The sequence below is a fragment of the Porcisia hertigi genome, chromosome 12 (assembly GCF_017918235.1).
Source record: "Porcisia hertigi strain C119 chromosome 12, whole genome shotgun sequence".
Classification (NCBI taxonomy): Eukaryota; Euglenozoa; class Kinetoplastea; order Trypanosomatida; family Trypanosomatidae; genus Porcisia; species Porcisia hertigi.
In genome coordinates this window covers 583,179-597,195 of record NC_090571.1, presented here as the reverse complement: position 1 = coordinate 597,195, position 14,017 = coordinate 583,179, and the positions used below count along the sequence as shown (strand labels likewise).

The following is a 14,017-nucleotide window of genomic DNA, read 5'->3' as shown; positions in this document are numbered from 1 at the left end:
GTGGGACACGTCACGTCGTCTACATCTCTGTTGTGTGTTTTTTCTTGTGGCTTGGCACCGGTACCGGGGAAGCCCCCAGCACCGAGTGCCCCTTCATTTGTGCCAAAGGTGTGCATGCCAAACGGACATGCAAGAACAACGGATCACGGAAGTAAATCTGAAAACATATGAAACTACAAAGGCAAATCAGCTCCGACTGAACAAACGGTGGTGCCCGAGGGAAAAAAGGAAGAAGCCGAGGCGAAACGAGCACTCGTGTTGCCAGTGGGCAAAAAGATGAAGACAAGAGAATCTACTAAACTAGAGAAATCGAACAAATCAAAGAGTGACAGAAAACAAAGAAAAGATACTGGGTGGATGACAAACGCCCCGCCGGCGTTCGTCAGAGGGTTATGGCGAACACAGCGGGAATCCATGCTGTGTTAAGAGAAAACTGAAAACAAGAGGATCTTTAGAGAAACCAATCATAAACGTTAGATATAGTTTTTCCATTTTTCAGGTCATCCTGGCTACCATTTCCTCACCCAGCGATGCCCAGCCATAAACTATTGAAGGGAAGATGGTACTGGAAAAACCAAAGAACTTTTAAAGAAGAATGACCTTAATGGGATCAACGGTTCCCCCTTGTTAAAGCCCACGGGGTGTTGAAACGCCATCGGCATATGGGGGTGGATAGCTTTCCGCCACGGTCCTACCATCTTGGAAGCGCACCCTTTCAACTCAGACCCGCGCCCTCTTTCTTGGAAAGACCCGGGCGCGAGGGAAAAAGAGAGCAGGTCGAAACCCCCCTCGGGCACATGTAAAAACACTTAAAAAATCACACTCGCGTGGCATTCTTGACCACCTTGAAAACAAACTGGTTTGCTGATCTGCCATCGTATGGCCTGGAACAGCTTAAACTGAATCAACATTTCTTTAGAGAAAACCACTTCACCGCGGACCAGACACCGTCAGGAGTTCCGGTTCTCAGGGTTGGGTGGGTGGGCGTTTTTGCGTCAGAGACCGCATTAAACCCACTTAGATTACTTACTGGATTTGTATCCAATTCCAGAAGAGACAGAAGTAGAAGGAGAGAGAACGAATAATCATTCGATAAAGAGATAACAAACACACACACATGTGACATCACATTTGTAGGAAACCACTTCAGGAACATAACGGCACACAAGGTGTACTGGACCAAACCGTCCCGGGTACACCCGGGTCCGGGGTACCAAAAATACACCCGGACCAGACATCTCGGACGAAACCCGGACATGTATTCGTCAGAAACCCCCGCACCACACACTGCATAGCAGTGAATGTGCGTCACTCACTCGGAAAGCCGGCCGACCACATGGTACCCGACCCCCTCGCTCGGACCCCCCTCCCGTGCAGAACTTTCATCCATCCAGAAAATCATGTACCATTCGATTGCCTCCGTCGAAAAGACTTCGCCAATGAAACCCTAACCCTAACCCTAACCCTAACCCTAACCCTAACCCTAACCCTATGCACCCTAACCCTATGCACCCTAACCCTATGCACCCTAACCCTATGCACCCTAACCCTATGCACCCTAACCCTATGCACCCTAACCCTATGCACCCTAACCCTATGCACCCTAACCCTATGCACCCTAACCCTATGCACCCTAACCCTATGCACCCTAACCCTATGCACCCTAACCCTATGCACCCTAACCCTATGCACCCTAACCCCATGCACCCTAACCCTATGCACCCTAACCCTATGCACCCTAACCCTGCACCCTAACCCTATGCACCCTAACCCTATGCACCCTAACCCTATGCACCCTAACCCTATGCACCCTAACCCTATGCACCCTAACCCTATGCACCCTAACCCTATGCACCCTAACCCTATGCACCCTAACCCTATGCACCCTAACCCTATGCACCCTAACCCTATGCACCCTAACCCTATGCACCCTAACCCTATGCACCCTAACCCTATGCACCCTAACCCTATGCACCCTAACCCTATGCACCCTAACCCTATGCACCCTAACCCTATGCACCCTAACCCTATGCACCCTAACCCTATGCACCCTAACCCTATGCACCCTAACCCTATGCACCCTAACCCTATGCACCCTAACCCTATGCACCCTAACCCTATGCACCCTAACCCTATGCACCCTAACCCTATGCACCCTAACCCTATGCACCCTAACCCTATGCACCCTAACCCTATGCACCCTAACCCTATGCACCCTAACCCTATGCACCCTAACCCTATGCACCCTAACCCTATGCACCCTAACCCTATGCACCCTAACCCTATGCACCCTAACCCTATGCACCCTAACCCTATGCACCCTAACCCTATGCACCCTAACCCTATGCACCCTAACCCCATGCACCCTAACCCTATGCACCCTAACCCTATGCACCCTAACCCTATGCACCCTAACCCTATGCACCCTAACCCTATGCACCCTAACCCTATGCACCCTAACCCTATGCACCCTAACCCTATGCACCCTAACCCTATGCACCCTAACCCCTATGACCCCTAACCCTATGCCCCTAGTAAAAGAACTGCCATCATATACCGAAGCCCCCGCCAATGCCGCAGAAAACAAGACCACCTGCCAAACCCCTCTCCCCGCCCATGCAACCATTGAAATGAATCGTCAGGGATCAAGGTGGCGCCTAAAGCGGCCACGAAAATCTTCACTGGACTTCGCAGTGAGGTTCCCCGTGGCCCTCGCAAGTGCGGAAAACCCGGCGCAACTAGAGCCCATAGCCTTCCAAGCACCGAATTTGGGATGAGCAGAGGTATTCTTTGCGAGACATACATGATGGGGTGACACATAAATCCGCTGTAGGAACGCAGCCCGTTTCGGTTCTCAGCGCCAGGGTCTTTAGCGACAGCTCACCTGTCTTATATCCACGGAGAACACCATTGGAGGATCAGTGGCCGCCACACAGACTGCGCACGAATTGGGATGTCGGCGTAGTATCACGGCTCTCCTCTGGCGCGCGATGTGCGGCCCGCAGCGCTGCCAGCATGCCCGGGTACACACTAGAAAGGCCAGCCCGCAGTGACACAACCACCGCGCACCGGGGTCACGCAAGCACCATACCAGGCGGCACAGCCGTTGACAATCCAGGGAGCACTGCAGCTAGAGCTCTGCAGACACGCCTGCGAACAAACAGGGGCACTTCCAGCACACGTGTGGCACACCAAGGGCCACCGATGTAGACCTGGCATCGCAACAGCGGAGCACTACTATTCCTTCGTTGTTGTGGGATGGTGGCCCTGTCGAAAATGGTCCCCAGACACTGCTGTTCAACGGTGACCCCGCCTGGATGTCGACTCAGAAGTAATACACTGGTGGCCGCACCAATGGAGGATGACACGACAACAAACATGCCTACACCTTTGTCTTGTCTGGGGAGGGGTCGCGCCAAAACGAGAAAACGAGCGACAAAACAATAACCAATGGCACGCGTGGTATGCCGCATGGTGGGTGGCGCAGAACGGCAGCGGGCGAAGCAGATACAGCCTGCTTACCCACCTCTCATGCCGCTTCCGTGTGCAGCTGCGGTGCAGATCCGAGGAAGAATGAGGGTGAAGAGATCATTTGTACCAGCAGAGAAGATCAGCACCATGGACACACAGGTAACATTATCGTCACCACTGTGCGGAAAGACATGTGGGTGTGTAGAGCATGCGGACGCATCCGTGTGCCACGCACTTCTGATGCACAGGGGGTCACCGAAGGAGAAAGAGGAGGAGGGGGGGTGGAGAGTGAGATGCATAATGCAATACCGTTTATGTCGTGTACGCATATTCATATTGGGGACTGTTTGTCCTAATTGCTAACAAAACGATCACTGTGTTCACAAACTATGTTTTTTCAGGTTTCATTGTATGCTCCCTCTGACGGTCCAGCGTTGCGAGTGCGCGGCTTCATTGAATGGCGCAAACGCTGACGCATACACAGGCGACGGCCCGAAGATGAAAGAGAATGCTGCCAGGGTAAAGGGAATCACTCGCCCGAAGCGAAAAGCAGCACACCTTCCCGACATCTCCCTCTCCAGGGCACATTAAAAGAGATTTTTGGGGGGTGAACAAAACACATTCAAGATTGGCCTCGGCTGCCTACGCGCAAATCACGGGCCAGGTCGCCCCTTGGGTGACATCTTCGGAATTGGGAGCATCCAGCAGTCCACAAACGACCATTGTGACCTCCAGAGCACAACCAAACGCGATCAGGGAAGGCCTCCGTCTCACCAGATTCCTATCCCACTTGGTGGGCGCTTCGACAGTTTTGTAAACCCAGGCTATGCCAGAAACGCCAAGGCACCTTCCCGACACCGAGGCCAATCAAGCCGACTTACGAAACCCGACCCACCGCGTCGCTTGGCGAAAGCACCTCCAAGTCACGTAGCTGGAGAAAAAAAAAAGATGGGCAAGGCGGGCACGAAGTTTGTGTTGGGCTTCAGCAGCGCGTACCCTTCGCTAAGCAGTAAAGCGGATCTCCCCGCTCTTCATCCCGCATTGTTAGGTGGATGCGTGACAGTGGGAGGCATTGTCCACACCCCGAGAAAGTGTTCTGTGGCGTGGTCATGACGCGAGTAGCACACCACTTTATTTTTCGGTCTTGGGCGAAAGAGAGAGGCTATGGGCAAAGGAAAGATGGGAAGCACAGACACTTTTTTCCCACAGGTGACGCGAATGCAAATGAGCGACGTCATGCACTGCACACACACGCACACGGTTACAACGAGATGCCGAGGAGCGAATGAGGTCTCCTCTTCAAAGCACCTGAAGTATGTTGTCCGTGCGCCTCTTTCGTTGTTTAAAGTAGCGGGCAAACAAAGCAGCCATCTCTTTTTTTTTCGATGCAAGAGTACCATGGAGAGGCTGTCTAGTATCTATGAAGCTTCTAAGCGATGCCATTGGGGTGTGTGTGTAGGGGAGGGTGGGGGGAGCGTGCTGTAGTTGGAGTGGAAAAGAGGAGCAGAGCAAAGCGGAGCGCACGCGCGCATTCAAGCTCCCCCTTCCCTCCTCCCCAGCCCTGAAAAAAATAGTGATCAATAAGCTGGATCGAGACCCTCGACGGTGATCACAGCGATACGCTACAAAGCTTCCCCTACCCGCGAGGGAGCGGGAGATTTTTGTTTCAACCAGCCACTACAGGCGTTGACCTCGACGGGCGCGTGTGCCCGGAGAGGCGAGTCGCACATCAACGGAGTTTGTGACGCCGTTGACGGTGACCGGAAGCCGTAGGATTGGTGCCTCCACCAAATGTGCGAGGTTGGCTGAAGAGTTGCCTCGCAGGCTGCCCTCGAAACCTGTGTGCGCATAGCGCGAGGCAATGTAGCTCCGAAGCCGTGCCACCCCTTCGACGTAGCCTACTGGAACGGTAGATGATGGCCCTGGTGCTGGATGATACGTCACACGCGGTGTTTCCGGGGCATCACTGAAAGCGTCTTGCCGACGTTCCCGTGCCGTCAATTTCGCAAAAAAAGACTCCGTCGGTTTGTTGTACTGAAAGCTCTTTGCATCCAAGGTTTTTCTGGGGTATGGTGTAACATGAGGACGGAAGGTGCACTCCGCTATGGCGTTGTCCGTGGGCGTTGTGCACGTCCGCATTCGGTGCTGCTCCATTCCCTTTTGGTACAACCGTAGGAAAACAGTATTGCCTGAATCGTTGGAGGGCCGCGGCGTTGAAGAGGCCGACGGCGCTCGCCGTGGCGAATTTGATACCGCTCGGCCGCGTTGTGCACTATTAGACTGGAGACACAGTGAGCTGCACGTTTTTTTGTGCTCACTCGACACCGTCCCCACTGCATATCGCCGATACGCGCTCGAAACACCACGCGTGCGCTGCGGCGAAGCTTGGTATGATGACGAAGGCCCAGTCCTAGTGTGCTGTCTCTTGACTTCTTCTGGCATGAAGTCTTCTATGCTTCTGACCACATGGGATGGCGGCGTAGGAGGAGAAAGCGGGCTTGTTAGGTTTTGGTCCGTGAATGGGGGTTCAGGGTTTCGCGGTGATGCGGGGTGGGCCGCAACGGATTGGAGGACGGTTTTGCGCTCCAAAATGGGAAGAGGAGACGCAAGACAGTAGCTGCACACACACTCAACCACGCGTGCCATATCAACTGTCTCGGCGCACGGCTCACCCATCACGATATCGTACCAGCAGTCGTCCATGTCCTCCTGGTTCCAACCAAGGGACACGGCTAAAGCAACGAACCCAGCGTAGTTGAGACGCCCGTCGTAGCCACCGAGCGCACGTGGGCGAGTAAGCAGGTCTATGAGGCGCTCGTTGGTTTGCCCCACATGGTGGGAGCTACACTCCGAAGATGAAGGGCTACATATGGAATCAAAGTCACCCTGGCATGGAGTCATCATCGCAGTGGCGAAACAAAACACAACAGAAAGATGCCACAACGGGGGAAAAAGGCGGGGTAGAGAGGAAAGGTGTTGGTGGTGGGGGAAGCGCTGAAGAAACAAAACAATGTCCTGTTACTGTGAAGATGTGCGACCGGTAGCGTTTCTGCGTGCTGGCGAAGCGGGTGGATGCTTGTTTGTTTCCGGTACGCACTACCGGCTGTGTGTTCTTCTCGTGAAACCGCGTCAGGACCACAATAGGAAGGGCGGAGAGATGTGATCAAAAGAGAGAGGGTGCGCTTGGAAAAGGGGGAGGAGAGAGCATCACAAGTCGTAGCTAGTTTGGAGGCGAGTGAGATGAAAACAGGGAGAAGAGCAATACCCGAGGGAAACAACAAGCATGTGGAAGAAACACCAGTAGTGGATTCAGTGAGCAGCAGATGAACACCTCCACTCTTTTGACTCATGGATGTTTTGCCCTCACCTCATGCACAATGTCAGTCACGCCCAAGGGCGTGTGCGCTGTGGCGATCACTGTTCCCCGCCCTTTTGGGACCCTTTCCCTCTTGACAGCGTTGCTGCCTGAGGTGGGGTCAAAGGGACCGAGAACCGCACCCATACTCTGTATTGTGGTGTATGAGCTCAGAGGAGACCATCATCGTGTTTGTTCTCCTCCGCGCGAGCAAACTGCCGAAGTTCTGGGAGATGAAGTGCCTCGCTGACCTGTGAGGGTGAAGTCCACGTCTTGAAGAATGCTGAGCCCTGCCTCAAAAAAAAAAAGCCCGTCAATGGGGCAGGGGTCATCCAACGCCGCCTCAACACGCCCCTTCCGCCTGCCCCGATTCAGCTTCACGCAGCGCAGGCCCATTTCAAGACTGCGCTCAACACCACCACAGCGCAACAAAGGCGAAAGAACAGTTCGATGGATGCGTATTCGTGGCGAGCCGTCCACGCAGTGCTTCATGTGGAAATATGAAAAAAAAAGGGCATCATAGCTGTCCAGCCTTTTCGATACAACGTTACCCCAGACTTGTTTGTCAACACCACGAATCCCCCACTAACGTGCCCTCAAGGCCTAGGTGTGGGGAGGGGGAGAGGGAGGGGGAGGGAAGGAGTGGGATTGCCGGCATCATCAGTACATAAATATATATATATATATATATTTACTTATATATATTACAAGAGCAATGTTGAAAAAGCAAAAAGACAAAATCGTGGCCACAACGTGAAGAATGCCCCTCTCCCCCCTCAACCCCTCCCTGGAGGTACACCAACCAAATGTTTGGAGAAGTCTCTCTCAAGCCTTGGATGCCGCCGACTCGGCGCGAGAGTGAAAGAGTGGGCGCATGTATTGTCTTGACAGGTCTTGGAAAAGAGTGTAAATCTGTGAAATCACTTCGCCCTCCTCCATGGCTTGGCAACACTCCTCCCAGCTCATGTTTTTATCCAGTACGTGCCTAAGGGCTATAAACCGACCGCGGAGCAGGTAGTCGTCCCACGGCACCTCGTGCGCCAATGCGTGCATGTCGGTCCCGCGTTGGCAAGTCCACGGCTGAAGCCATTCCATCAGCTCTTCAAACGACTCTGATGCGATTTGAAGAGACTTGGACGGGGAACGCTGCAGTCGCTCATACGCTTTGTCGGTGAGACTTTCTCTAAAGCCGGCCTTGACATCCTTCAGCAAGGCACACAGGCGCTGCTTGTCATCGTCGCACAGAAAGGCCACCGTACGCTCACACTCGAGCTGCACCGCGTGGACAATATCTGGCTGCAAAAAACACGGTAAGTCTTTTTCTTCGAGTAATTCAGGGGCGGTACTGAGGCACCGCTTCATGCAGGCTAGCAGTCCCGGCGTTATGGATATTTCTAGGACGCTAAGCAGAGGATCTGTGTACGTGGTTGCGTACCGAGCTGGTGCATCGAGAATCGCGTCACGACAAGCAGCGAAGCCAAAGCAGCGGACCTCTTTCGTCGAGTTCATGTGCTTCACAGAGATGTGAATGCCAAGGGGATTCCCCCAGCAGGCCAAGCACCGACGAATAAAAGTATCCTTGGTGCATCGCTCCTGGACCGCGTCGCCGCACGAGTTCTGCTTAATAAGCGCGCAGTAGACCTGCCATGCCCGTGCACACTCCATCGTGAAGGCGCACACACTCCCGGACAAGAGAACATACAGCTTGTCGAGCGGCGCTGCACAAAAATGAAGGAACAGCTTCTCCGACCACCAAGTCACAGCGTCGCTCAGCGTGAGAAACGGCGACCCGCTTTCGTCGCAGAAAAGCTTCTCGTAGACAGGGGAATTCGCTAAAAACTGTTTCGAGTGGCTCAGCGACAACGGAGGCAGCTGTGCCGTAACGACGCACTCTCTAATAATGCGTACCAGGGTGGTGGAACTGAGATTGTTGTGGCCCTTCCCGTCTTCCTGGTAAAGGTGAGTCACGCATGGCTTGGACGCTGCTTCGCGGGCCCGCAGAAGGGCGTATGAGTGATCGATGCGTACAATGGCATCGTGGGTGCCGTGGTGGAGCGCAACAGGGCAGCTCACATCGGTAATGATGTCGATCGTTCGAAACCAGTTGTACCCCAGCAAGTTCGCAATGGATACGGCATTCTGTGAAAACTCGTTGATGCACTCACTGAGAGCGGTGAAGGGGCACTGGAGTATAAGCAGGCATGGGCGCAGAACCGGTGGAAGGAAGGCGGCTAGGAAGGCGGCGGGAGAGGCCCCGAGAGAGCGACCACATAGAATTATACGATCAGCGGGTACGCCCATGTAGCGGCGCAAGAAGAAGTAAGCGGAGATGGTGTCTTGATGTATGCTGGCCTCCGTTATCGGTGTGTGGGTGAGACCATAACCGGAGTACTCAAAGAGCAGCACGCTGACGCAAGCCTCTTTGCCCACGTTGCGGAGCTCTGCGTAGGCGATGCCGATGTCCACCGCATTGGGGTGTGCGTACAGGAGCACATGCGTTGCCTTGGGGTTCACAAGGAAGTAGCCGTAGGTGAAAAGGCCGTTTTCGGTGTGTCGCTGTGGGTCAACGAGAGGAACGTGGACGAGTTTGTTGGGATGAGTGGAAGTGTCGTAGGTGGCGATTTTCGGTCGAGGAAAGATAATGGACTTGACGAACGCGTCTAAACGGCTCGCCATGACTACACCATTCTAGTGAACAAAAGAAAGGGAGGAGGAGGGGAAGAAGGCCCAGCAAACGGGTGCAGTTCTATTCCAGGGAGAGAAGGGGGGGGGGCGAAGGCATCGATGAGGCCGTGAAGGGGCAACATGCCAGCAGCAGCGTGAAAAAGAAAGAAAGAGGGGACACGGGAGGGAGCGGGAGTGTTGCAGGAGAAAGGGTAACACCAATAAGACAGTACCGATATATCAAATAGAGAGGGGCGAAGTGAAGCGGGAAGGGGGGGGGGAGGAGAGAGAGAGAGAGACGAAGCGGCAAGCAGCAACGACAAAAAGAGAAAGAGCGGAGAAAAATATTCGTGGAAGGTGTGCGGGAATGAGGCGATACAAAAAATCCCTTCTTTCTTTTCTGTTTTTTTTTTTTTTGGGGGGCAGGGCGGGGCGGGGCGGGGGCGGATATCGATATTCTTGGTAGAGCTTCCTCACACATCAGGCGACCCTGACGAGAAGCCTCAGCGAACACAGACATGAAAATGTCGTCTCGAACAAACCTGCTCGAGTTAGTGCGATTGAGACTTAGAGAGAAATGGGTGAAAAAAGGTAGACTCTGTGGATGGCGATACATCCGCACCGACACGGCGATGACGTGTCAAACATGGCGCAGCACGCCGTCCAGATAACCACACACACACATACACCCTCTTCTGGAAAAGCTGCAGGGAGAGTTGCATCAGGAAAACCATGCAACACAGAAGCACTCTCCCCGACACCCCCCACCAAAAAAAAACGCAATACACAGACAGTTTTGCTCATCAAAATAACAGATAACAGGGGGGGTCAGCGAAGGAGGACACCTTTGCATCCGGCTCCACCCTGTGTATTCTTGCAGCTTGTCAACACATGTTTCCTTCAGATATTTAGAGACCTCCAGCAAGCAAGGACGGGAGGCAGGAGGGGGGGGGAATATATATATATATATATGTATATGTATATATGCCCACAAATGCGTCCCCTGCTGTGCTTCTCACTCGCCTCTCTCTTTTCCATCTCGCTACCAACAAGAACGTGTGTGTCATGAACATCCGCCCCAGCTGCTTACAAGTCCTCCAGAGTCGCAAGCGCGTCGTGGCGATAGTCACGGTGAGTTACTGGACATATGTATTCATCGGATATACAGCCTTGATGCACCATGACATCGTTCGGATAGACTGCGAGAACCGTGTCCGGTCGAAGCCGGCGATGACACACCGGGCACACCGCTCTCTCCTCGAGCACGACAGCACGGGAGGAAAGCCGAATGCAGTTCTCCTCGCTTTGGAGCTTTTTGGCTTCCAGAATACTGGCGTACACGGCTGAACCTCGATACGCTGAGGCAGTGGCGCGTAGCGCGTTCAGTAGAAAGCCGCTCACCTGCGCAAACGGCATTTCGTCTGGGAGCATCGGCAGCACAGCAGCGGCGTCGATGCCGTCGCACGTGTTCATGATCTCGAGGGCCTCTGCCACGCGCGGCGCACCCGCGGCAGGCCTCAGCAGCGCATCAAGAAGCGCTGTGAAGGCGTCACTACTACCCTCGGCATACACACTTTTCGCGTAGGCCGTTGCGTCAGCCAGACATTCCGATTCACTCAGGAACATCGCAATCGCCGACCGGTGACTACCTCGGCGCCTGTGCACGGCAGCCCGCTCGGGCAGACATCCCGAACGGATGTCTGCTGCGTCGAAATACACCCCAGCCAACTCTAGATCCACGTGCTGTGATGTGAGCAAGAACTCATTGAGGTGGTGGCGAAGGCGCTGGCGCTGTTCTGCATCCAAGGCAGTTCGAAGTGAAGGGGCAAAGAGCAGCTCGCCAAGTCCCCTCCAATACCGCTCGTACACACTCGGCTCAGTCACCCGAACGCGTGTATCTGCAAAAAGTCGAGAGAGATACTCAACCAAGAGTAGCAGTCGCGGGGTGGTGGTGTGGGGTCGCTCGGGGTAAGCTTGAAGTACCTCAAGTGCCGTGTGGTAATGGCGCACGTTCTCCGCAGAAAGGAATACGCAGACCGCACTCCCAGCCGGGACGGTGCCAAGCACCCAAGACGAGTGCTGTTCGAAGAGTCGGTGGAATTGGGCCAGCGGCCGCCGTCGGAAAAAGCTCAGCGCAGTCATGACCGCCACTACAGTCGTAGACATCGCTGTAGTCGTCGCAGCCAAGAGGGGTGGCGCAGATGTGCAAGACGCCATCCATTCGCGTATAGTCGATTGAGGAACGTAGGTGTCCTCATTTGTCGCAGCGAGTGGGTGTCTCTGAAAGAGCTCTCGAAGCATCTCCAGCGGAGGCGGTGGCAGCTCACTTGCATCATCGCTAGTGCTTGCCAGGTGGCGTAGCTGCGCTGCGGCCTCGTCGTAGCGGCCGCACTTCTCTAGCAGAATCGTAAGGGCCACCCATTGCCGGTGATCGCGAAGGATCGCCGCTGCGTCTGCCGGGTCGCACGCATTCTCATCATGCAATAGTGCCAAGAGCGCTTCCTCCATCCCCATAAGACAAAAAGACATGATCAGCGCCCTGTCGACAGCCCTCAGCTTTGGTTCCGCCTGCTCAGTGGACGTACTATCGGCCAACAACACCAGGGTAGCACGCTGTGATCGCAGATAATCAACAAAGGCTGGGAGAGCGGCCAGCACGACGGTGGCGGGGGCCGCCACAGGGAGCGTTGGACAACTCGACGTAGCCTTGTCGAGCTGTAAGAATCCCGGAAAGAGCTGGATGGCGATGCGGGGATCGGTTTGGACGGCACTGAGGTCGTGGAAAGAGCCGACGTAGTCTTGCTTGTCCATAAACTTGTCCAGCGCACCGGCCATTACGATTCTCTGCAATGTGGGCGGTGGGACTTCATTGGGGCAAAGACGACAGAGAAGATCTGCGGCGGCAAACAACTTTGAGGCTGCAAGAAACTCCGCCTGGGCAGCCACGGAGGTGCGCGCGAGCAGATGAAGGCGATGGTCAGCGTCCGCCACGACAACCGGAAAGTGAGAGAGAGCATCCGGCGGAGTGGCCTTGGAGGGCATCACGCAGTCGTAGTCGACCCAATGACACTGCGCCACCTTCATCACCTTTGGGAGGTCGATTGTTTGGCAGAGGCAGCTTCGCGGGTACGTGGTAGCGTCCCCCAGCGTGGTGAGCAAAGGAAGGCGGACCTCCAAGGTGTGGTGCGGCGCTGTAGGGTGGTGTGAGATGACGTACGGGTGTTCGTAACGCATCTCCACCGGCGGTGTCGCCCACAAGATGCGCGAGTCGCCAGGCACCTCGCTGCCATCATACAGGAATGCGCGTAAACCTGCCCCGTCGCTGGAGACGAGAACCTCTGGAACCGGTGTCATAGGCAGCACAAGCGGCATCGCGCCAGACCGCGGCGTTGGATAAAGGGTGGATGTGGAAGCAGCAGAACTGTGATAGAAAAAGTATTCCTTGCGCCCAGCGAGCATCATACTGCGTCCCATCCAGCTCAGAGTCCTGAGCCCGTCCGGCAATGCCACTGTTTCCTTCAACAAAAAGTCAAGAGATGATCCCGACGCCTCGTAGAGTGTGACGCGCTTCCGTTGCAACACCGCCATGGAGACAAGACCCTTATGCTGCTTCACGTGAAAGCCCACCGTATCTTTGAGCCCCGTGATGGCCGTGACCTGGCGCAGCTCAAACGGGTTCGCAGAAGAGGCGGCGCTGTCAGGAATGTGGTACACAAGAATGACATCGCTGACAAGGGCAAGTAGACGACGCTCACCGGCAATTGTCAGCTGTCGCACAGGCTGCCGCCGGCCCCCCCGCTACTTCGCACAACAGCGTCAGTGCTGCGGTGCTCCCATTGCAGGCTCCCATGCGGTAAACAACCACCTTGCCGTCGCCAGTGCCCACAAACACAAGCGTTCGGTACGCTGTGATGGATTCGATTCTATGCGGGATGGGGTCTCCAAGAGAGACCACCCGATACGCCTCCATCCGCAGCACATCGTTGCTGGCCTCCTCTGATTGCATTTTGCCTCGCCTACAGTGAGGTCAAGAGACCGTGTATGTATGTGTGTGTGTGTGTGTTTGGGGGGGGAGGGGGAAGGTGGAAAGGACAAGAGGCTGTCGAATGCGCACGTATATTTTGCAATGGAACAGCCCCACGTGCCTAGATTGGGATTGTCAGTGAAAAGAGGAGAAGGGAAGGGAAAAAATGAAAGTACTGACGGCAGCGCATCCAGGACAGCCGTGGTTTCGGAGCCATAGTGCCACGAGGCCGGGAGAGCGTGAGTGTGGGGGGAGACGCTGCGGGAGAAGAGGATGAGCGAGAAAGCCCAGCAGCTAAAAACATGCAATTCATCGCATGAAGCATGGAGTGAGGTGCCTGCCCCTAAAGAGGGCCATACGCAGCCTCTCGTGCTCAACAACAACAGGAAAAAAAATAGACACATCCCCACCAAAGCACAACACTACGGCAGCAGTACCCCCGACACGAAACACCCACCAGCTCATCCTTCGCGTTTCACTCCGAAGAGACCACCGCACCAGCC

The 14,017-nt window shown here is 54.8% G+C and overlaps 3 protein-coding genes across 3 annotated transcripts; all 3 read right to left on the bottom strand.

Annotated features, from left to right (window-relative positions):
* Positions 1-5,148: 5,148 nt before the first annotated feature.
* Positions 5,149-6,375, bottom strand: JKF63_07547 (uncharacterized protein; the record flags this gene model as incomplete). The annotated part of the gene is made up of 1 exon (XM_067903484.1): positions 5,149-6,375. The coding sequence occupies one exon, from the start codon at positions 6,373-6,375 to the stop codon at positions 5,149-5,151; it is 1,227 nt and encodes a 408-aa protein (XP_067758909.1).
* Positions 6,376-7,651: 1,276 nt separating this feature from the next.
* Positions 7,652-9,502, bottom strand: JKF63_07546 (uncharacterized protein; the record flags this gene model as incomplete). Its single annotated transcript, XM_067903483.1, has 1 exon — positions 7,652-9,502. The coding sequence occupies one exon, from the start codon at positions 9,500-9,502 to the stop codon at positions 7,652-7,654; it is 1,851 nt and encodes a 616-aa protein (XP_067758908.1).
* Positions 9,503-10,576: 1,074 nt separating this feature from the next.
* JKF63_07545 (uncharacterized protein) lies at positions 10,577-13,078 on the bottom strand (the record flags this gene model as incomplete). The annotated part of the gene is made up of 1 exon (XM_067903482.1): positions 10,577-13,078. The coding sequence occupies one exon, from the start codon at positions 13,076-13,078 to the stop codon at positions 10,577-10,579; it is 2,502 nt and encodes an 833-aa protein (XP_067758907.1).
* Positions 13,079-14,017: the final 939 nt, after the last annotated feature.